The sequence below is a fragment of the Aspergillus piperis genome, assembly GCF_003184755.1.
Source record: "Aspergillus piperis CBS 112811 unplaced genomic scaffold BO85scaffold_7, whole genome shotgun sequence".
Taxonomy (NCBI): domain Eukaryota; kingdom Fungi; phylum Ascomycota; class Eurotiomycetes; order Eurotiales; family Aspergillaceae; genus Aspergillus; species Aspergillus piperis.
In genome coordinates, this window is record NW_020291597.1 from 1,067,611 (window position 1) to 1,087,473 (window position 19,863).

The 19,863-nt window shown below is 51.7% G+C and overlaps 7 protein-coding genes across 7 annotated transcripts; 4 read left to right on the top strand and 3 right to left on the bottom strand.

The window, feature by feature from the left end:
- Positions 1 to 83: 83 nt before the first annotated feature.
- Positions 84 to 2,288, bottom strand: BO85DRAFT_519490 (cytochrome P450). The gene is made up of 3 exons (XM_025665056.1): positions 1,576 to 2,288; positions 399 to 1,507; positions 84 to 340 (listed from the first exon to the last, which is right to left on the bottom strand). The coding sequence occupies exons 1-3, from the start codon at positions 1,905 to 1,907 to the stop codon at positions 201 to 203; spliced, it is 1,581 nt and encodes a 526-aa protein (XP_025516569.1). The 5' UTR covers positions 1,908 to 2,288; the 3' UTR covers positions 84 to 200.
- A 129-nt stretch (positions 2,289 to 2,417) lies between these two features.
- Positions 2,418 to 5,026, top strand: BO85DRAFT_519491 (F-box/WD repeat-containing protein). The gene is made up of 3 exons (XM_025665057.1): positions 2,418 to 2,680; positions 2,747 to 3,899; positions 3,952 to 5,026. Exons 2-3 carry the CDS (start codon positions 2,824 to 2,826, stop codon positions 4,694 to 4,696), a joined length of 1,821 nt encoding a protein of 606 aa, XP_025516570.1. The 5' UTR covers positions 2,418 to 2,680; positions 2,747 to 2,823; the 3' UTR covers positions 4,697 to 5,026.
- Positions 5,016 to 6,685, bottom strand: BO85DRAFT_477284 (nucleolar and coiled-body phosphoprotein 1 family protein). Its single transcript, XM_025662831.1, has 2 exons — positions 6,513 to 6,685; positions 5,016 to 6,446 (listed from the first exon to the last, which is right to left on the bottom strand). The coding sequence occupies exons 1-2, from the start codon at positions 6,570 to 6,572 to the stop codon at positions 5,343 to 5,345; spliced, it is 1,164 nt and encodes a 387-aa protein (XP_025516571.1). The 5' UTR covers positions 6,573 to 6,685; the 3' UTR covers positions 5,016 to 5,342.
- A 169-nt stretch (positions 6,686 to 6,854) lies between these two features.
- On the bottom strand, positions 6,855 to 8,653 carry BO85DRAFT_395819 (uncharacterized protein). The gene has a single exon (XM_025656974.1). It carries the CDS (start codon positions 8,587 to 8,589, stop codon positions 7,027 to 7,029), a length of 1,563 nt encoding a protein of 520 aa, XP_025516572.1. The 5' UTR covers positions 8,590 to 8,653; the 3' UTR covers positions 6,855 to 7,026.
- Positions 8,654 to 8,793: 140 nt separating this feature from the next.
- Positions 8,794 to 9,984, top strand: BO85DRAFT_448665 (short-chain dehydrogenase). The gene has a single exon (XM_025659994.1). The coding sequence runs from the start codon at positions 8,892 to 8,894 to the stop codon at positions 9,864 to 9,866; it is 975 nt and encodes a 324-aa protein (XP_025516573.1). The 5' UTR covers positions 8,794 to 8,891; the 3' UTR covers positions 9,867 to 9,984.
- Positions 9,985 to 10,560: 576 nt separating this feature from the next.
- On the top strand, positions 10,561 to 12,687 carry BO85DRAFT_419457 (putative GABA permease; the record flags this gene model as incomplete). Its single annotated transcript, XM_025657860.1, has 4 exons — positions 10,561 to 10,810; positions 10,866 to 11,033; positions 11,101 to 11,450; positions 11,517 to 12,687. The coding sequence occupies 4 exons, from the start codon at positions 10,561 to 10,563 to the stop codon at positions 12,366 to 12,368; spliced, it is 1,620 nt and encodes a 539-aa protein (XP_025516574.1). The 3' UTR covers positions 12,369 to 12,687.
- A 681-nt stretch (positions 12,688 to 13,368) lies between these two features.
- On the top strand, positions 13,369 to 18,107 carry BO85DRAFT_370057 (GTP-Rho binding exocyst subunit SEC3; the record flags this gene model as incomplete). Its single annotated transcript, XM_025655949.1, has 4 exons — positions 13,369 to 13,567; positions 13,648 to 15,941; positions 16,016 to 17,133; positions 17,189 to 18,107. 4 exons carry the CDS (start codon positions 13,369 to 13,371, stop codon positions 18,105 to 18,107), a joined length of 4,530 nt encoding a protein of 1,509 aa, XP_025516575.1.
- Positions 18,108 to 19,863: the final 1,756 nt, after the last annotated feature.

Genomic DNA, 19,863 nt, shown 5'->3' on the forward strand with positions numbered 1-19,863 from the left:
GTGTTGAGGGTAGGTGGGAGGGGTTTTTTTTTTTGTATATTATTATGTGGATGTTGTATGTTATCAACCATTTTTCGAGTTATTTTGGTCCGTATAATGCTCTGTAGATTTAATTACTGGGTTTGCAGAAAATAGTGAAGAAGTACAGGAAATCATAAACTATATACTAGAATAGCTACCAGAAAGAAAACATAGAACTACTACGCAACAGACTCGAACTTCAAGACCAGCTTCTCCCCCCTCGGCTTAACCGTATACGCATCAATAGCCTCAATATCCTCATCATCAATGATAATTGTCGTATAATTGGTATAGATAGCCGCGACTACCAATTTCATCTCTATCAAAACAACTGGTCAGCTTCATCTCATCAACCACCCCATGAAAGGTATACATACCCTGCAAAGCCAAATTACTTCCCACACACATCCTCCCCCCACTCCCAAATGCCCAAAACCACCGTCTCCTTTCCTCCAGCTCCTCCGACGAATTACATTCCTTCAGCCACCGCTTCGGCTGCCACGTCTCCGGCTCCGGGAAGACCTCCGGGTTGCGATGAAGCGAGTACGCCTGCGCACTGACCCGCGTGTTCCCGGGGATATCGCTATACCCGACTAGCGTGCATCCAGAGGACGGGGTGACTCGGGGCTGGATACCGGGGATTGGGGCATGCAGGCGTAGGGTCTCTGTTACGATGGCGTCGAGGAGGGGTAGGGAGTCGATGGATTTGGGGGTGGGGAGGTCTCGAGAGGATGATGGACGGGGGTACAGGATCTTAGGTTCTAGGGTGTGGAGCTCCTCGCGGAGAGAGGACTGGAGGTCCGGGTGCTTGGAGAGTTCCCAGAAGAGGTAGGTCAGGGCTACGGCGCTGGTTTCGTGGCCGGCTGTGAGGTGGTCGTAGAGTTCGCAGGCGATGTCGAGGCGTTGTTGCTCGATGAGCTTGGGGTAAGATGATGATTCTTTGGGCGGGAGCTGTTTGGATATGCTTTGCTTGAGTTGCTTGTAGACCATGGGTTCTGTGTTGAGCTGGGTCGAGCTGAGGCATTCGTCTGCTTTGTCGCAGAAGGATAGACCCCAGGCGTCGAGAACTTCGTTGGCTTCGTCGCACCATTTGGGGATTAAGCGGAGGCCGAGACGCTTGGCCCATGAGACGAGGTTGGGGACTTCTTGGTGGTAGAATTCGAAGGGCTTCCTGCTTTGGTAAAGGCGGAGGGTCTTGCGCCGGAAAGATTCGTCCTGAAGGAAGTTGGTCCCGTTGGCTAGGCCGTATAGGTAGGCAGAGACGAAGTCCATTGTGATGCCCTGATCGAGGTCGTGCATGTCAATGGGTGAGCCTGAGGAGGCGGCATCTTGGATGATGGGGAGGAGACGATCGAGCAGGATTGTCTCGGAGATGAGGTGGATATGGGGTGAGGATTGCAAGAATGACTTGCTGTAAATGTTGGACAGCATCCTTTTGCGGGTGGAGTGGGCTTTGTTGTTTGTCATGGTGAACATGCTAACGGTTCTACCATTGTGCGGATTACACATGTCAATATAGTCGTCGCATGCACTCGCTGTTGGGGCTACGCTTACCCAAAAGAGCCAAAAACACGAGGGTACCATTCGTGTTTCTCATACCCACCCGTGTAGATAGACTTGATGCCCCCATCGACGCAGTTGACGGAGACTTCCGATGGTGCAAGCCGGACAATAGGCCCTAGTCTTTCATGTGCGGATTGGATGATCCTGTTGTTCTGTGCCCTATACCGTCTCCAGATAATCCATACTGGAGAGATTGGAGCTGACCAGTGCGCATTGGGTATCTTGGACAACGGGGAGAGAAAGACGGGGTATATAATCAATTTGTAGGCCAGTAGTAGGATGCAAAAGCTGGTTGCGGCGAAAGTAACGGCAGAGACCGCCATGTTGCCTGGTGCTTCAAGATATAGATGTTTGAGCTGATACACAAGTCAAGGATGTAATTCCCATCAACGCTGTGCTCAAAGAACGCGAAATCCACAAGATGTCATATGAGCAATAAAGTAAGTTTCGGCCGACTCCGCAAGCTCAATTTCTGGCGTACCAGGCAACCGATGAATAAAGAGCTACTATAACTGAGCCAGGAGGATTAGGGTAGAGGTGTACGCCACGCAGAGGAGGAATAAGCACCAGAATAGATGGAAGAGGCATACTGAAGCCCTGGATAGGCCCAGATATATAGCCGAAGAGCCTGAGTCACCGAATGATGGGGTAACATCGTCTATCTCCAGTTTCTCCAACTCCTCATAAATGTAATTGGCTTCCACCACTCAGATAGTCTGGATTGCCGATAAGTACCCAAAGGAAGAGCCGAGGAGCCGATAAGATAAGTACCGGATGACATAAGGCTCTCCAGCCACATTTCTCCACCGTCCACATCAAACATTCTGTGCCATCTCCCACAGCATCGCATCTAGAATTTATATCTGGGGTGTCTACTTGTCACTAGTCTATTCCCCGGCCTAGCAATCATATATACATCAAAGAATGTTGATACACGGGTCACGTTGATGGCCTCACGCACTCTGCAGATTACCGCGGCGATAGATCGGACGGGGCGCACAATGTCTTGAATCGTCATGGCGAATCCTTCATGCCACCACCACCACCACCTCGCCTTTCCTAGAGCATTCCCTTGTCGTTGTTTAGATCAGTAAATGTGTGAATATTTCTCTAAATCCTCGTGAATTTTGGCAACTCACTTGACTAACACGGGTGATGCCAGAGATTTTTACGTCATCCCTGTGAATCATCTACTTGAGCATATAAGACTGTCTTAAATTTGGCATCCTGCCCCTCAACATGCTTGCACAGCTTCCCCCGGAAATCATACAGCTTATTGCAAGCTATTTGCCATCTGCCAGCGCGTTGGTGAACCTATCAATGACCTGTTGGCGTTTACGACATGTTGTCGCTGCTCAAGACTGGCGCATTTTTAGAACCTTTGTTGAGACCAAGTTCCCTGGTGTGGAAACTCCTGAAATCTGGAGAGAAGCAGCCCAGGCACTCACATCTCGGTCAAGAGCATTAGACAAACATGCAGTTGTCGGAAGATTCGTCGTACCAGCCGCAGAAGCAGTCAAGGTCGGATCCCATAGTTCCACACGAGGGGACAACCCTACTCACGGATATCGTCCTGCTCTGGACTCGTATGAAGTCTGGAATAGCTCCTCGTGGAACGATCGAAAGGAGGTGCTTGCCTGGGGTGCGGCAGACGAATTAGTTCTGCGCATCACCGAACCTGGCCCCAATTCGAAGGGGAAATGGGTTGTCTTCAACGATCTCGACGACATCAGCAGCCATGATGACATATGTGGTGTCCATCTTCTACGTCCTGAACACCCTTCCAAGGAACCTGAGACTGAACATATAGTCGTTGCACGAGTGCGCGGAGAGCTTTTTCATCTCTCTATCGACCCTAATAGCGCGTCTCACGTATACAAGCAGCGGTTCTTGACCTCCGGACAAGGCATTGAGCGAACAGATATGAGTGACGGAAAGGACCCAATCTTATCTGCCCACTTGAGCGACGGGTCGATATCCTTCTTCACTACCACTTCGGGAGAAGAGATAGTCCAACCTTTCGCTCGTCTCAATGCCGACACTGGCGACGATTCAAACCTAAGTTCTCGCCCCACGTACCACAAGTTCCTTTCACCTACACTCTTCGCAGTCGGCACAGGAAGCGCCCACGAAGCGGTGATTATCTCCACCATTACACCGCAAGGCCTATCACCCATTCGTGAGCTCGATGCGGAGTTAGTGGACTTCGAGCGAGTCAATCTCCATACGCCCATCAGACCCAACGTCAACGCCATTTCTCCCCTCGATCCCACCGGCCAAGTCTTCCTCGCAGCCTGGGGCGATAGAGCCGTCAGGTACAATCACCCCCCCACCCCCATCATTCCACCCTTACGCTAACACGCTCAGACTGCACGACCTCCGTTCAAACGACGAATACGAAAAGGTTTACCGTGATACCACAGACCAAAACCCCATATACTGCATCCACCCCTTTGGCCACGACCGCTTCGTCGTCGGTTCCGGCGGTGACGCTCTAGTCAAGATCTTTGACCTGCGTATGCCTAAGAACGAAACATACAGCTACCGCGATGCACGGCCTTCCTCGACCCTCCCCAACAACAACAACGAACCAATCGTAAACAGCCTCTCAAACCTCTCCCTCACCCCCTTCCCCCGCAAAGACATCTCCATCTTCCTCTCCGCCCACCCCCCATCCAGCCGCACCCAAGGCCGTCGCCGCCACAACACACGTTCCTACCGCGGCGCAATCTACAGCATGAGTTCGCCCTCCCCCTCTTCATCAACCATCTACACTGGTGTCGCGGACGGCGTCGTTCGCCTTGACTTCGCCTCCACGGATGACCTCTTCGGCCCTTGTCAGAACTGGTACCGGGAGCCACTCCTGCTCTCTAACGACGTAGGCCTCGACAGCACTGTTGCGCACACCCGTGCCGCGGGTAAAGTTCTTGAGTTATCGGGCTACGAGCGCCCTGAGGATACCACGTCTTCTATCACTTTGCGCAAGCAGCAGCCGTTTGGGTCCGTCGGCGTGGAGGATCATCTTGCAGAGGAGGTTACAGGGTGGGATCGGAGGTGGGAGAGGTTGGAGAAGTCCGGGTCGTGGAGACGGGTTGATGATCTGGTTGAGTAGTTGGTAATATGAAGAGGATGTTGGGTAATTGTGAGAGGAAGGGACAATAGGGCTTGTCTATGGTATGGTGTGTGTACTGAATGTTGTTTACCGGTGTTGTGTTGTTTGGAGACGTTTCAGAAGGCGACTGGTTTAACTAGATCCGCATGAGCTATGCATACTTGGACTGGGTTGTGGTCCTTCAGCTGGATTTGGGGACTGATTGCATAGCACGATGCGTGGATAAATTTGATTTGAGCATAGCAAGAAGCTAATATTTACGACCTACCGGATGTACGATTACTTTAAAGGCTAGGTAGGGTTTACAATGAAAAGCAAGGATATCTGAATACATGTTTATAACATCTCTATAGATCTAGATGATGCAAGTAGATAGTACATACAGGTGAAGAAGCGTGAAGCAAAAAGCAAAAAAGAAAAGCTGCAAGAAAAGCAATCCGACCGGGCTCCAGTAGCGCCTTGCTGTAGAAAATGATTCAATGACCCATCTAGGCTGCATATAGATCTATATGGATGGAATCATAAGCGAATAGAACTTTTCGAATACCCATTTTGTTTCGAGCATGTAAAAGCTGTAGGTATGCTTTGGCGGTCCCCTATATCAAGAGGCAAGTCTGGTCTCCATCTCTAAGGTAGTATCGCGGATCTAGTCATCGAACTTGAAAGACTTGCCGCCCGAGATGTCGATGGGACCACCACGGTAAGAGCCGCGCTTCTTCTTGTTCTTCTCCTTGGTGAAGCCCTTGCCGCGGGTGACCGACAGATCCTGCCAGGCCTTCTCGGCGTAGGCGTAGGGAACGTAGTCGTTCGAGAGGAGGTGGTCGGTGGGACCTTCACTCAGCTGCGCCAGAGGAGTGGGGCGAGCACCGGTGTGCTTCTTCTTCTGGGGGGCGTTGCCGGGAGCAGGGCTGGCGCTGCTGGATGCGGACGTCTGGGCAGACTGGGACTGCTCTTTGGCGGCAGAGTCGGAGTTGCTGACGGTACCGGTGGAGTCGGAGTCGGAGGAAGAAGACGAGGAAGAGCCGCTGGAGCTAGAGTCGGACGGAGGCAGAGGGGTCTTGGTAGCAGCCTTCAGGGCCTTCTTGTCGGCCTTCTTGTCATTCTCCTCGTCGGAAGAAGAGTCAGAGTCGGAATCGGACTCAGAAGAGGAGCTGGAGTCATCGCTAGAGGAGTCGGAGTCGGAGGACACTTCAGACTCGGAAGAGGAAGAGGAAGAGTCAGACTCAGAGTCAGAGGAGTCCGAGTCAGAAGACTCCTCCTTGGCGGAGGTCACCTTGGTCTTCTTCGACTTCGGGGCCTCATCAGACTCAGACTCGGAATCAGACTCGGAGGAGCTGGACTCGGCCTTGCGCTTGGTGCCCTGGGACTTGGCAGCAGGGGCAGCGGGCTTCTTCTTCTCCTCCTCCTCATCGGAGTCGCTGTCGCTGTCGCTGTCGGACTCGGACTTGTCGTTCATCTCGACATCAGAATCGCTGGACTCGTCGGAGCTGCTATCACTGCTCTCGCTATCACTCTCGCTTCCACTCTCACTCTCACTGTCGCTCTCGCTGTCCGAAGAGCTAGAACCGGAGGACTTCTCGGAGGACTTTTCCCAGGACTGGTAGAGTTCGAGCAGGGACGGGACGTTCTTCGCATCAGAGTCGATCGACTTGCTGGAAAGTTCTTTGGCGAAAGCTTCCTTGGTCTTAGAGAGACCAGATTCGCTCAGGAAAGCGCTGATCGCGGCGACGAGTTGAGCGGGAGGAGCAGGCTGGTTGATTCATGACTGATCAGTATTGCCTATCTATACACAGTAAACGTAGTCGGTTTGCCTTACAGTCTCCTTGCTCTTGGACACCTTGGCGGGCTTAGCCTGCTTGGATTTCTGACCGGCCATGATGACTGTTTGGCACAAACGCTGCAAACTGTGGATTTGAAAAGATTGACTTGGATGTTTTCAAGTTTCCCTTTATCGGCGAGGCAGAAAAAAAAAGGAAAAAACAGCAGAAAGACAATCAAAGGCGGTCAGTCTGGCGCGGTCTGTGATTGCTCGGCTGACTTTTTACGTGGGCTCACGTGATTATGGTTCCGTGAGACAATAGGGTCACGTGCCAGGGACTAGAGAATCTGGACCAAAGGCTGGAATGATTCTCTCAGGTATACTCATTGATAGTGAAGTCAAAGTCAAATCGATGTATTGACTCGCCGAGAGGGTAAATCCTGATGTGCTAACCTTCCATATCGCTCCTCAGCGGCTCATCCTGTGAACGGTATAATCCGCTGGTGGAAACAATACCGAAACTACTACGTTGTCCGACACGGAATGCTCCCCGAACTGCCTGTAGAGATAGCTAAATCTTGTCAAAAAGATGGCCATCATCAGGCACTCCTACAACCATATGCAATGGCTCCCGGATAAATATATGCCACTCCGGCTTCAAATGTCTTTGAATGGCGCGAATTAGCATTGCCCCGCGCCCTTCGAAGTACCAGTGCCTCTCCATCTGCTTCAACAGAACACAATAGTACGCTAGCAATATAAGTGCACCAGGGTGCCGTTGATGGAGAAGAGCCATGTATTCTAGCGACACTTCCATGGGCCATATGCGGAGAACGTCCCAGGTAGTAAGTAGTCCGCGGTGGGCACGCACGTACGCAAATGATCGGCACAAAACAATGGCAGCCTCTTGATAAATGGCCGTCACATCTTCGGGCCAAACGAGAGTCGTCTCATTTGTATCGCCAGTGCTTTGTGTGGCGGTTGCCTTATTTGGGATCACTGACAGGAGAAGTGTCAAATATGAGGGTTCTGGGTCGTAACCAAAATCAATGTCCCAGGCCTCCGAAAGTGCTCTGACGGGGCCTTCGTTCAACTGCTCCCATACCTCACACAGCATAGAGCAACCAGCGCGGAGAAAGTATAGCCAGTTGCAAAGAATGCTATCAGGCTCGGTGCCTTCGCCACTATTCCGATCCACTAGAAGCAACGAGTCCTCGCTCAAGTTTGAGTCTGAGCACCCAGGTTGATCCGCGGCAAAAGAGTATACCACTAGCAGATATGCAAATGCCAAGATGGCATGGCAATTATCCGCCGTAGGATGCTCAATAGCGTGCCGAAAATGCGGGAGAGCAATGCCTTGATGGTGATACGCTCTTAGAAGAAATGCCTTTTCCTGGTTCGCATGCCCAGAGCTCATGTGTGCTCTGTGCAAGCTTGTGCAGGCTAGCAGGCCATGCAGAAGGAATACATTCTGGTGTGCTAGACCCGGGACAACCGAGCGCCATATCTTATCAGTTTCTTCGTTGGTGGTGAAACTATGGTATGTGTGTCGGAGGTAGTGGTCCAGAAGAGCAGAGTCCATGGAATCCAAGCCTGCATGGAGCCGGCCTCCTGAAAGCCCTGCTGTGAGTGGACCGAACACAGAGGATGGCAAATCATTATGTGGCTTTGCTCCAACAGAAGTGAAATACCGTAAGTGATTGCCGCGGAAGAAAGTCTGTAGGGGAACCGGACGCCAGTCTGTGGTGCAATCGCCCTTTCGTCCATGGACAGTCCTCCAGTGGGACTGCATGCGCTTGTTAGAAGCACATAGATACATGCAACCAGCTGCCTGGCATCGAAGACCGGGCTCAACCGGTAGGTATGGGACCGGAAACTGATCAGCACCACTGGGAGGTACGACGTCGTTTGGCTCTCTAAGGCACAAGCTGGCAACGTAATGAGAATACTTCCGCCGGCGGCCACGGAGGATTCGATGAATCTCTTTCAGATGACGCAAGATCCCATGAGGCTGGACGGCATATCGGCAGGTACTGCAAATGACAACCTCGTAATCCGGAAGATAGTGCAGCAGCTGGGACGGGTCAGGGTCATCCGGCTGAGACGGAGATACAATGTTCGCATCCAAGCCCATCTCGGCCACAGCTGTCACGAGAAACTAGCATGGAACGGCAGCGACGATTTTCCCCTGATCCTTTCATTCATGGCCTTCTTATAGATGACTGGCCGGTCCAGACTGGCGCCTCGAGATATCGACGGTGCCGTTCCCGCTATTCCCGAAGCGGAACATTGCTGCCTCATCCAACCCTAGAAGGGCCATAGTTCTCACAGCATGGATCACATATCTCCGTTCCTAACACCGAGATATTGGGGCATAAATATGGCACCAGCCCGCCTCAGACAAAGACACCAAACCCAGCCCTCCTATTCACAAACATGTCCTATTCTCGCAGCATCCTCATTACCGGAGGTACCGCCGGTCTAGGCTACTACTGCACCCTAGAACTCGCGCGCCAGTTCCCCAACTATCAAGTAATAATCGCATCTCGATCCAACTCCCAAGATGCCGCCGGCTCTATAAACAAAATTCTAGGCCAAAACAACGTCAACTACCTCCGACTCGACCTCTCCGACCTATCCCAGATCCGATCCTTCGTCCAACAATGGGAAACCAACAAATACCCACCCATCCAGTACCTCCTCCTCAACGCAGGTCTACAATTCCCCGGACCCGTCGAATACACAGTAAATGGATACGAAAAAACCTTTGCGATCAACCACATCGGCCACGCCCTATTATTCTCCCTGCTGGTCCCCCACCTCGCCCACGCAGCAAGGATAGTAGTTACCTCCAGCGGCACACACGATCCCGCACAAAATACCGGCCTCCCTGACGCAAAGTACACCAGTGCGGAGGAGCTCGCTCACCCGACCCAAATCACAGCCCAGAATCCCGGCCGCCAGCGTTACTCAACCAGCAAGCTTGCAAACGTTCTTTGGGTGTACGCGCTGCATCGGCGTCTCAATGAGTCGAAAGATGCAAGGCTTAAGTCGTGCACCGTCGTTGCGTTTGATCCTGGTCTCATGCCTGGGACTGGGCTGGTCCGTGAAGCGAACCCAGTCGTGCGCTTTCTCTGGCATGTGATTCTCCCTCGCGTTATTCCGCTTCTGCGTGTGTTGCTGGGAACACCGAATATCAAGTTGCCACAGGTGTCGGGGGCTACGTTGGCTTGGTTAGCCAGTAGTAAGGAGGCTTTGTTGAGTAGTGGGGTTTATTATGAGGGGAGGGAGCAGATCCGCTCGAGTGAGGAGAGTTATGATGTGAGCAAGCAGGATGACTTGTGGGATTGGACTGTAAGGAATGTGGCCTCTACGGAAGAAGAAGTCGCGCGGTTCTCGTTGACGGATTAGTCTAAATGTGTGTTGGGTTTGGTTTGGTTTGTCTTCTACTTTCACTCTTGGTGTGAGGGTTGTAACCTGATACTCGCTTCTTGGATCTCAGTGTCGATGCATTTACTATTATCACCCCAGATAACTATTCCCTGTATCTTGCCTTTATCGTTTGTTGGATCAATAATAGGATAAATCGACGAGGTAATGTGCGACATTGCGAAGTAAATCTCACCACACAGTGCACGTGCCCTAGATGGTAAGCTCCGAGGTGCAACTTCGGAGATTTTCTATTCCCGCGTGAAGACAGTGACCAAAATCTCTAGGAACTCCGTGTTATAAAGAACCGTGGAGGCTTATCTTTAGTCTGTTTACAGTTTACAGTTTACAATTTCCGGTAGGGGAATAGGGAAATACGCAGGCCTGTCCGTCCAACGAACCCAAACGTAATACATTAAGCACGTCAATCACTGCCACATTATGTTCACAGAAGTTTACTGCGATGTGCGGGCAGATTTGATGCTTTGATTATACTAACCTTCGTCTTGTGCGTTGGCGGGTGGACAACTTTCTGCAGTACAGGTTGCGTACCACGGGTCAGTGCATTACCTGTAATTAGTCGTTACTCTAACTTAAATTGAACCTTATATGTATACTTACGATCTATTTAGTCATGTGGTGTTCCTTAGATTCTGCCTATATCATGGCATGAAAGATGTCTTTGCTGATTCCTCTCCATTGGATTCAGAACGCAGCTGCCGGGATGTCTGATATCGAGAGCCCTAGCACTGCCCGTGCCGAGCTTCCTCGTCAATTCTCATTCTTGTCGACATTGGCCTTGGGATACAGCATTACCAACTCATGGGCTGGTTACGCGGGTATCCTATCGATACCCCTGGTGATGGGAGGGAGCCCAACAGCTTTCTTTGGCCTTGTTGTTGCTTCGATAGCTTGTTGTTTTATAAGTAAGCACGCCCTACTCACTCATGAAAACGGCATTGATATCCTGTCCGCCAATAGCTGCTGGCCTTGCAGAGTTGGCGTCTGCATTTCCCACTAGCGGAGGGCCATTCCATTTTGCTTTCATGGCTGCGGCGCCCAAGCACCGTGCCGCGGTTTCCTTCGTTGTTGGCTGGTTGACTATGATTTCCTGGTGCACGGTGTCTACATCCAACGGAATAGTCTGTGGTGAGTCGTTCCTCCTTCTCTCACATGAATTCTTCTAGGTATGATCTGTGAATAATCTGTTGAGAAGCACAATTGATCAGTGGTCTGGTGACTGTCCACCATCCGAGCTTCACAGAATCTGCCTGGCGAATCTATCTCATCTATCTTCTGATCGTTCTCCTCTCAACTATGGTTGTGTGTTTTCTGCCTCGTGTTCTTCCCTTGATAGAGGACTCTATCCTCACCTTCAGCTTGCTCACCTTCAGCGCCAGTTTCATAACGGTGTTAGCGATGCAAGATCACAAACAGTCCGCACACACTGTGTTCTTTGCCTATGAAAATCATACAGGTTGGAGTGACGGGACAGCCTTCATGATAGGCGCTGGGACTTGCATGTACGCATACATAACGGTTGATAGCATTACCCATATAGCCGATGTGAGTTTTTCTGCTGCCATATGGCTGCGTTTTTCAGCTCGCTGTTAACGGTTTGTCATCAAAAAGGAAGTCCCAGAGCCAGGTCGCAATATCCCCTGGGCGATGATGTCTACCGTGCTGACTGGCATGGTAACCTGTATTCCATACTCAATAACCATTCTTTTCTGCACAACCGATCTTAATGCCGTTGCGTCTTCTTCAATACCCATCTATACGGCATACTTACAAGCAACATCCAGTTCACCTGTGGCCGCACTTTTCACTGCATGGGTTATATTCTTCTATTGCGCAGCCGAATTTTCTTGTATACTGACAGCGGGACGACTTGCATACACGTTCGCCCGAGCCGGCGGTCTTCCTTGTTCGTCATTCTTCATGGTGGTCACGAACGAGATGCCGCTAAACGCCACACTGGGTTGTTGTGTCTTCATCTCCCTATACGGGCTGATATACATTGGCTCAGCATCAGCATTCAACGGCCTTATATCGATCGTCATTATTGCACTTAACATTTGCTATGTTATCCCGCAAGGAATTGTGCTGCTTCGTGGACGTGAAGCCGTGCTTCCGAGAAGAGCTTTCGCATTGGGAAAGTATATTGGACCCTTCTGCAATGCGGTTGCTGTTCTCTGGGTGGCAGTCATATTGGTATTCTTTTGTCTTCCTCTCCGATTACCGACCACGGTACACGACATGAATTATGTGAGCGTAGCACTCGCAGGGTTTGTTGCTCTGATTGTTCTTGGATGGTGGGGAGGAAAGAGGAGGACGTTCATCGGGCCGGTATGTATTCCATTGTTCCTTCCCCGTTCATGTAGTGGATTAAGCTCGCTGACAATCAACATTGTTGCTCTACCACAGGAAATCGAATTTCCTCATGACAGACAGAATGGGATGGCACGAGTGCCTGATGAGTGAAATAGCATAAATGAGCTGTATAAGTGAGACTGTATAATACCAGCTTGTTGTTTAGAGAGTCAATTTATATAGCAGAATTGAAGTGATATGTGATCTCCTGTGCTTGCTACCATCAATAGGAGCTGACATTTTGGTCTCTCTCTCTTAGTTGCACAAGTTAGTACTAGTATATAGTAAGCCCAAGGTTCCAATAAACCGACTCAGCCTATCGTTCGCAAGTTTAGACATTAGTATGTAAGGTACCTATATATGAAGCATTTAGAGGGAGTACTGCAGCTGGCTAATCCCCCCAAGTGATTCCTTGAGACGAGAGGTGAGGTTAAACTGGATCCAAAATTGGACTCGGCCATCCTGCATGACAGTTAGACAGTTGCTTATGCACAGGCAACCGGAGTGGATCGTGCCCGGTTAATGCAAACGCCTCTATGTGCTTACATAATTATGTTGTACGAGCTTGAAAGATGTCGGATAGCATATAGGGGATCTACTCAGGAGGAATCCCTGTAACTCTACTAATTGCAGGACTACAGTTAATAATTCTAACATACAGCTAGCCCACCTTTTTTCGCATCATCGACCCTAGTGAGGAGTGTATGTCTACAATTGCATCGTAACCACTGCCACCTCCGCCGAGACTAAGTTCCGTGCCGTATCCGCAGCCGCCAGCCCATGCTCTCACACCCTCCCAAGTTAACGGTAGCTTAGTGGCTAAGGAATGACCTAATCCCACCTCTCTGGCTCCCTCCTCCTCCACCACCTTCCGTCGGTTTTGGAACTCGGTTCTGCGCCAAATCGTGTATGGCGTCGCCTTCTACCAATCGACTTGCTTTTTGAATGAATCACGATCTTGCTCGTTGGAGCCTATCGATTGACTGACCATCCCAGTCCTTGCCCACGGCGCGCGCCCCGTGTGATCCCTGCCCCCGTCTTCCCGACCATGTCCACTTGATCTCCGAACACCTCCTGAGTGATCCAGGCTTTCGGAGATCGATTAGCAACCATGAGTAGTCGTGACCGCATGCGGGGTCCCCCGCCCGGCGAGATGCCCCCTCAAAGAGACCCTCGTCGAGCTGGTGATAGTCGCAATGGCGGTAACGCCGGCCCCGGGGATGCCTCGATGTCGAGGGCCGAGAAATTCGAGGATGAGAAGCGGCGGATCATTCATAGCTGTTTTGGCAAGAAAGACAGCGATGGCTCGTGTATGAACATTTCTCTCACGCTCCTCTCCTCTCCTAAAAAGGTGTCCGGTTGACTTATTTCCCTTCTTCCTTCCTTCTAGTGGTCGAGTCCTACATAACACATGTCCGCATTTTGGAAGATGCGGCATATCCGTCCACCCCCGCTCCACCCAATTCGCCGCCCGAGAACAAGAAACCTCGTGTGATCATTGTCGCTGTGAGACGGTCAGGAAGAGTGCGCATGCACAAGGCGCGCGAGAACAATGATGGCTCGTTCTCTATCGGCAAAACATGGATGTTGGATGATCTCTCCTCCATCCAGTCTTACAACGCCTTGGTCCCGAGCACGCCGTTAGAACAACAACACAAGCAGTGGGCTGCCAATGTTGGATTCATCGTCACTGTTGGAAAGCCTTACTATTGGCATGCACGGACCTCCAAAGAGAAGGATTTTTTCATAGGCAGCCTCGTTAAGATCTACAGAAAATACACTGGCGGCAAGGTACCGACCCTGATCGGCTTCGATGAGCGTGAACGACAGCTGCTTGCTGGCGCATCAGCTGCAGGTCCGCCAGCTCCTAAAGGCCCCCCTCCTGGTCCTCCGCGTCCCGAAGTGACCCTGCCTCCCCCGCGACCTCCCTCTTCACAAGGCAGCCGGCCTCAGTCACCGTATTCTAGCCGTGCGCCCAGTCGCGATGGACCACGACGACCACCGCCACCACCATCTGAGGAACATGCCCTACGAGGGCAAAGAAGTCGTGATCAGATGGGGAGACCGTCTACTGGCCAGTCTGGTAAAAGCGGCACTCCTCCGTTTAGCCCACCCCAACACGCCCCGCCAATGCCTCCTGACCAGCGCGAACAGCCACCTCCTCGTGCAGCCGAACGTCTTGCCGCGGATTCCAGAGTACCCAAGGTGCCCATAATATCTCCCCCGGAGCCGAGAAATAGGGACTATCCCTCTAGTTTGCAGGCCGCTCCTGTTGCCGGTCAGCGGGAACGGTCCAATGGCAATTTTGAAGACGCCAGGTCGGGGAGTCCCCTCCCTGACTCCCGACCACCATCCTCACGCGACGGGCGGAGAGGTCCTGAGTCCAGACCTACGCTTCGTACCCAGGATCTACATCCCAGCCGCAGTACAGACGGTCTTCGTCCTACTACACCTGGGTCGGTTTCTGGAGAAAAGCTCACCTTCATGCATAGTCCGGGTAGTAGCGTGGGTCCCAGATCGCCCTTGAGGGAAGCAGCCGAAAAGCCCATTGGCTCGCCCGCACGAGCAGAGCGACAGGAGCCTGAGCCCCCGAGCAACCCCATCAATACCCCCGCCGTCGAGGTCCCAGCAGCACTCACGCCAGGCTCTTCAGGATTTAGCAAACCCCCACCCGCCGTCGAGTCTGCTGAGGCGCCGGTGCCCACAGCTCCGACACTGCCAGTTTTGACAAAGGATCCAGAGCCGATTCAGCCGATAGCAGAGACTGCTGCAGCTGCAGTACCACCGCCTCCTAGTGATCTGGAGGCCACTGAGCCTGTGGAAGAAAATGATCCCGATGCACACCGTCCTGGGCTTGGCCCGATGATCAAGAAGAAGCAGACTAAAGATGTTGCAAGCGCATTCCGCAAAGCTGCCACGGCTCATGGGGCCTTCAAGCCGAGGCCTGGTGGTGCTGGTGAGAGACTTCTAGCAGCTGCGAAAAAGCAGAAGGCTGCCGCTGATGAGCCGGATGGGATCACCAGCGTGGTGCCTGCTCCGTTCTTGCTTCGGACTAACAGCGAGAATACGGTGACTTCTCCTGCGACACCGGAAGCAGAGACTCCCCCAGTTGTATCTTCATCCCCTGAGAAGGAGGTGCAACCGCCAGCGCCACTGGCACCGCCAGCAGCGCCAGCTGTGCAGCCTCCTGCCGAACCCCCCAGGATGGAGCCACCCGCAGTTGAAGTGACCCAACCTGCGCCCGAAGAACCTACGGTCGGTTCGACTGAGGTACTCGCAGAGCCAAGAGATACATCAAGAGCTTCTGTGAAAGTTGATACAGAAAGATCGAGATCCGTGTCTCCTTCGCCCCATGATCGTCGCCGCAGACGTCATGAGGATAACACGATCAAGTACTGTCAAGCGCTCGGACTCAACCCTAGTGTTCTTGAAGGGCGTGGAATTGACTTTGACGATATCTTGACTGACCTAGGCTGGAACGGACGACTGGGAGACGAAAAGAAGATTGAAGATTTGGAGGCAGACATCCGCCGAGAGATTGGCCGTGTAGAGGCTACCAGCTGGCTTGGTAACCTCGAACAGCAGGAGGGCAAGATCGATCAACTTGCAAAACTCATCGACAAGACGATCGTGGAGTGTGAAGAGCTGGACAATCTCCTTACCTTGTATTCCCATGAGCTCAACGTAAGTTTGCAGGCCTTTGCTGGCCCTATTCCATCGCCTCGGCCACTTCGGTTGTATGCTAACGGAGGTAACAGACTCTCAACGATGACGTGGCTTATATCGAAACGCAATCCCAGGGTCTACAGGTGCAAACAGCCAATCAAAAATTGCTTCAGAACGAGCTACAAAACCTACTCAAGACTCTTTCCATTTCCTCAGACGACGTTCGTGCCTTGAAGGAGTCGTCATTGAGCAATCCCGATGGCCTCCGAGATACCGAACTTGCCCTATCTACGTTGTACAAAGCGATGTTGATGATTGATTCTGACATCTGGCATAACAAGAGGCGGCTTGCCGATGCGGCTGGAGACCATGGCAGCCTGGGCGTGTATGCCGACACAGAAATCGGCCAAATGCGTGCGATCAAAGAAAAGAAGGAAGAGTATCGCACACATGCTCGTGTATTCTTGCAACGACTGAAGCAATTCATGGCTATTGCATACAAGGTTGCGGAACAAAAGAGGATTGATGCGGCTGCCAATGGTCAAAAGGACCCCCTGAAGCTCGACAGCGAAGCCCGTGGCTTCTGCCGTCGTGAATTGTGGCAGTACCATGCTGTGATCCTCTTCGCTCGGGAAGTTAGTTCCGGGGAGTGGCACGCGCTCATCAACCTGTATGAACAGCAGGCCAAACACCCTTACCAAAATGATTTCCGAGACAACAACCTGGCTTGGAAGAAGGCGGCGAGGAAGCCTAGTGGAGAGGAGCAGGAACTCCTCTTTACTCACCAAGAGAAGGAGAAGGAGTCTGAAGGAATCACCATGGCGGCGCGCAAACTCACAGTGCGACGAGGCAAGACCATTAGAGCTGCAGCAGGTCTCAGGCTTCCCTCAGGAGAAAAGCAACATGGCAAGCTGGAGCCATTCGAAGCTTTCGGGGGGACGCTTCAAGAGACCCTGCATATGATCTCGGAAGAGCAGAATTTTATCGTCTACTTCTTCCATCTCAACTCGCTTTCAACGGTCGACTTTCCAGACCTGGTTATGTCAGGCGCTCCGGATGAGCGCAGGATACCCAGTTTCGGCTCCAAACAGCTGCACGATCCCGACCGAGCGATGGCCAAGAAAGTTGAGCAGATCATGGACGAACTTTTCGCGTTCTGGCCGACTGATATGCAAAACCTTGTGGACTGGGCCATCAGAGCTGACCCACTGTAAGTTAACTCCTGTGCGCATGTCAAAAGACTACAGACTGACTTTATCATGTAGACAAGGAATTGGAATATTGCTGGCCATAGAGAAGGCTATCTCCGAGTTTGATGACACCAACCAGGACTTTATTATCCACTCTCTTCAAAAACTCCATTCCCGGTTGCTTGGCCTCTTTAATCGATTTGTCGACGAGCAGATTCGAGGCATCGAGGAGACCAAGGTCAAGGTCAACAAGCGCAAAGGAGTGATCTCATTTATGCGTGTCTTCCCCCACTTCTCCACGGCCGTGGAGAACATGCTTTCGCAAGAGTTCTACGACATCCGGGTCAACGTAAACGAAGCCTACGATCGCATCAACCGCGCCATGTGGGAATCTCTCAAGTTCATCGCCAAGGAGGCGCCGGGCCAACCCACGGGAGCGGCTGCGACTTCGGGAGACCCGGAAGATAAGGAAATCTTAAATTACCACATTCTCCTCATTGAGAACATGAACCACTACATCGAGGAGGTCGATGTCCGGAGCCTCCCCGTCCTGGAGCGGTGGCGCGATCGGGCGCACCAAGACATGCAGGAGCATATGAAACTCTACCTCGACTCCATCATTCACCGACCACTGGGCAAGCTGCTAGAGTTTATTGAGTCAGTGGAGAATCTAGTGGCGACGGGCATCAACCCCGCCGATATTGCCAGCCGACCTAGCCACTCCCGATCGGTGGCGAAGAAGGTGTTGGCGACATACGATGCCAAGGAAATTCGGCGAGGGATTGAAATGTTGAAGAAGCGGGTCGAGAAGCATTTCGGTGACGCGGACGACCCCGGCCTGAGTCGGAGCTTGGTGTTGAAGGTACTCCGGGAGTGCGAGGGTCGGTATGGGAAAGCGTACGATCGGACCCGGCGCGTTGTTGATGCGGTGTACGAAGGCCAGTTGGAGCTCGAATGGCGCAAGGAGGACGCCATTGCCATGTTCCAGAGGTGAAGAGCGGTGTCTCTTTCCTTGTCTGACTCGTGTGGCCAGAGTCCCTTCCAGGGTCTATCCCCGCGTCATGACGACCGCCTATCAAAGGCAAGGTTGTCTGGATGAAGTGGATATGATAGGACTTTTGTTCTTTTTGCGCATCATAAGACGGGCGCATGGGTTGGATATTTGCATTTTTTTTTCCTGTGTTCTTCACTTCTTGCTTTCTGTCTTAAGTACCTATACCAGTTGATGTATCTATAGCCCGTGATCAATGAAGGGGAGGAAGGTAATTGGTAACCTGACTGCTAAGGTCGCACTGCATTTGCTCTGGTGGGACGAAAGAGTAAACGACGCTGAGAGAGGAACGGGAAGCAGCGTTAGGAAGATTTCGATCCAGCGCGGGCGCTGTACCGAATCTCAAGTGAGGCGATAGAATGGAAAGAGAACTCCATTGCATATGAAGGGATGGTCCATAAGATTGGCATCTATAGTATTGGGGGATAACCGGAGCGTGGAGTAACGTTAGCTAGCTAGTCTACTCTACATCATTGTAGAGAGTAATGATGAACGATGAAGGAACCGATACTGGCAACCGGCAGATCATCACCCAAGAGGGACAGAGAAACGCCTCTCAAAAAAGAAAAGCGAGGGAGACCAATTTAGCGGCCCAGCCGGATAGACCAGTCAGCGGGCAGATGCTCCGACTCCATCTCAAACCTTTTTTAGTATCTACTTAGTACTCTACTCACTTAGTTTGGTTGGGTTTTATAGCCCTGGATTCAGGGGGGGCCACGCGCTGGGTCTGTGCTGGATGTATTAACATGTCAGCCTGGCTCCGTGCCTAACTAACTAACTAGTATCTACTTTGTAACAAGTAATCAGCGAGTTGATCATCTAAATATAAGATAGATAATAAGAGAAGGATTAAGACAACCATCTATTGACGGTCGGGGCCGGTCTGGACACATAGACAGGTCCCAAGTATAAGTCTTACCTACTACAATCTAGTCTAAGTATATCCCACAGCTATTGGAAAGTTCACGGACCCCAAATGGTGGAAGGAAGGGCGGATTGTTTCCCCTTGCTTTTGCTCTTCCTCTGACGGGATGGACGTTCTTAGGGGAAAAAAATAATATAATATAATAAAATAAATTCGAGGGAAGGAAACGTGCTGGTGAAACCTGGATACACGCAGCCTCCTCTCCACTTTCACTGGCTTGCGCTCGATCGGTCGGAAATGGACCCATGGATGAGTTGGAATAGTGTGCCAGATCCGTTTGCTGGATGGACCAGGCACAACTTAGCAACGTTGGACACAACCCCCAAAAGGAGGGCGCGGGATATGTGGAATATACAGTAGTTAGCATCAGACAAGCTCAATTTCAATATTCTCTGGACCTACCGATGGTTGGGAAGCATGAGATCAGTAATGACGAGGCCAATATAACGATCAATTAAAGTTAATCAACCTGCTCGGGGAATCGCTAGTCGAGTTACCCTTGAAGCAATGTTCTAGCCTCAGGCTGCCTCCCTCTCCGCCTCCCGCCCCGATCCTCAGGCTCTCCTGCTCAATGGAAAGCATCCCATCATCGGCTCTGTGATCATCAGTCTTCTTCTTCCTCCTCTCCCCTTCTCCTTCTTTTCTGTGGCTCTTACTATCGTCCCTCTTCTCCCACGCATTCAATTTCATCTCTCCTCTTTCCCCCCCCCCCCCTTCCCTTCTACCCTCCCTCTCCTACATTCCCTTTTAGCTTTGGGTAAGCTCCCTCCTCTT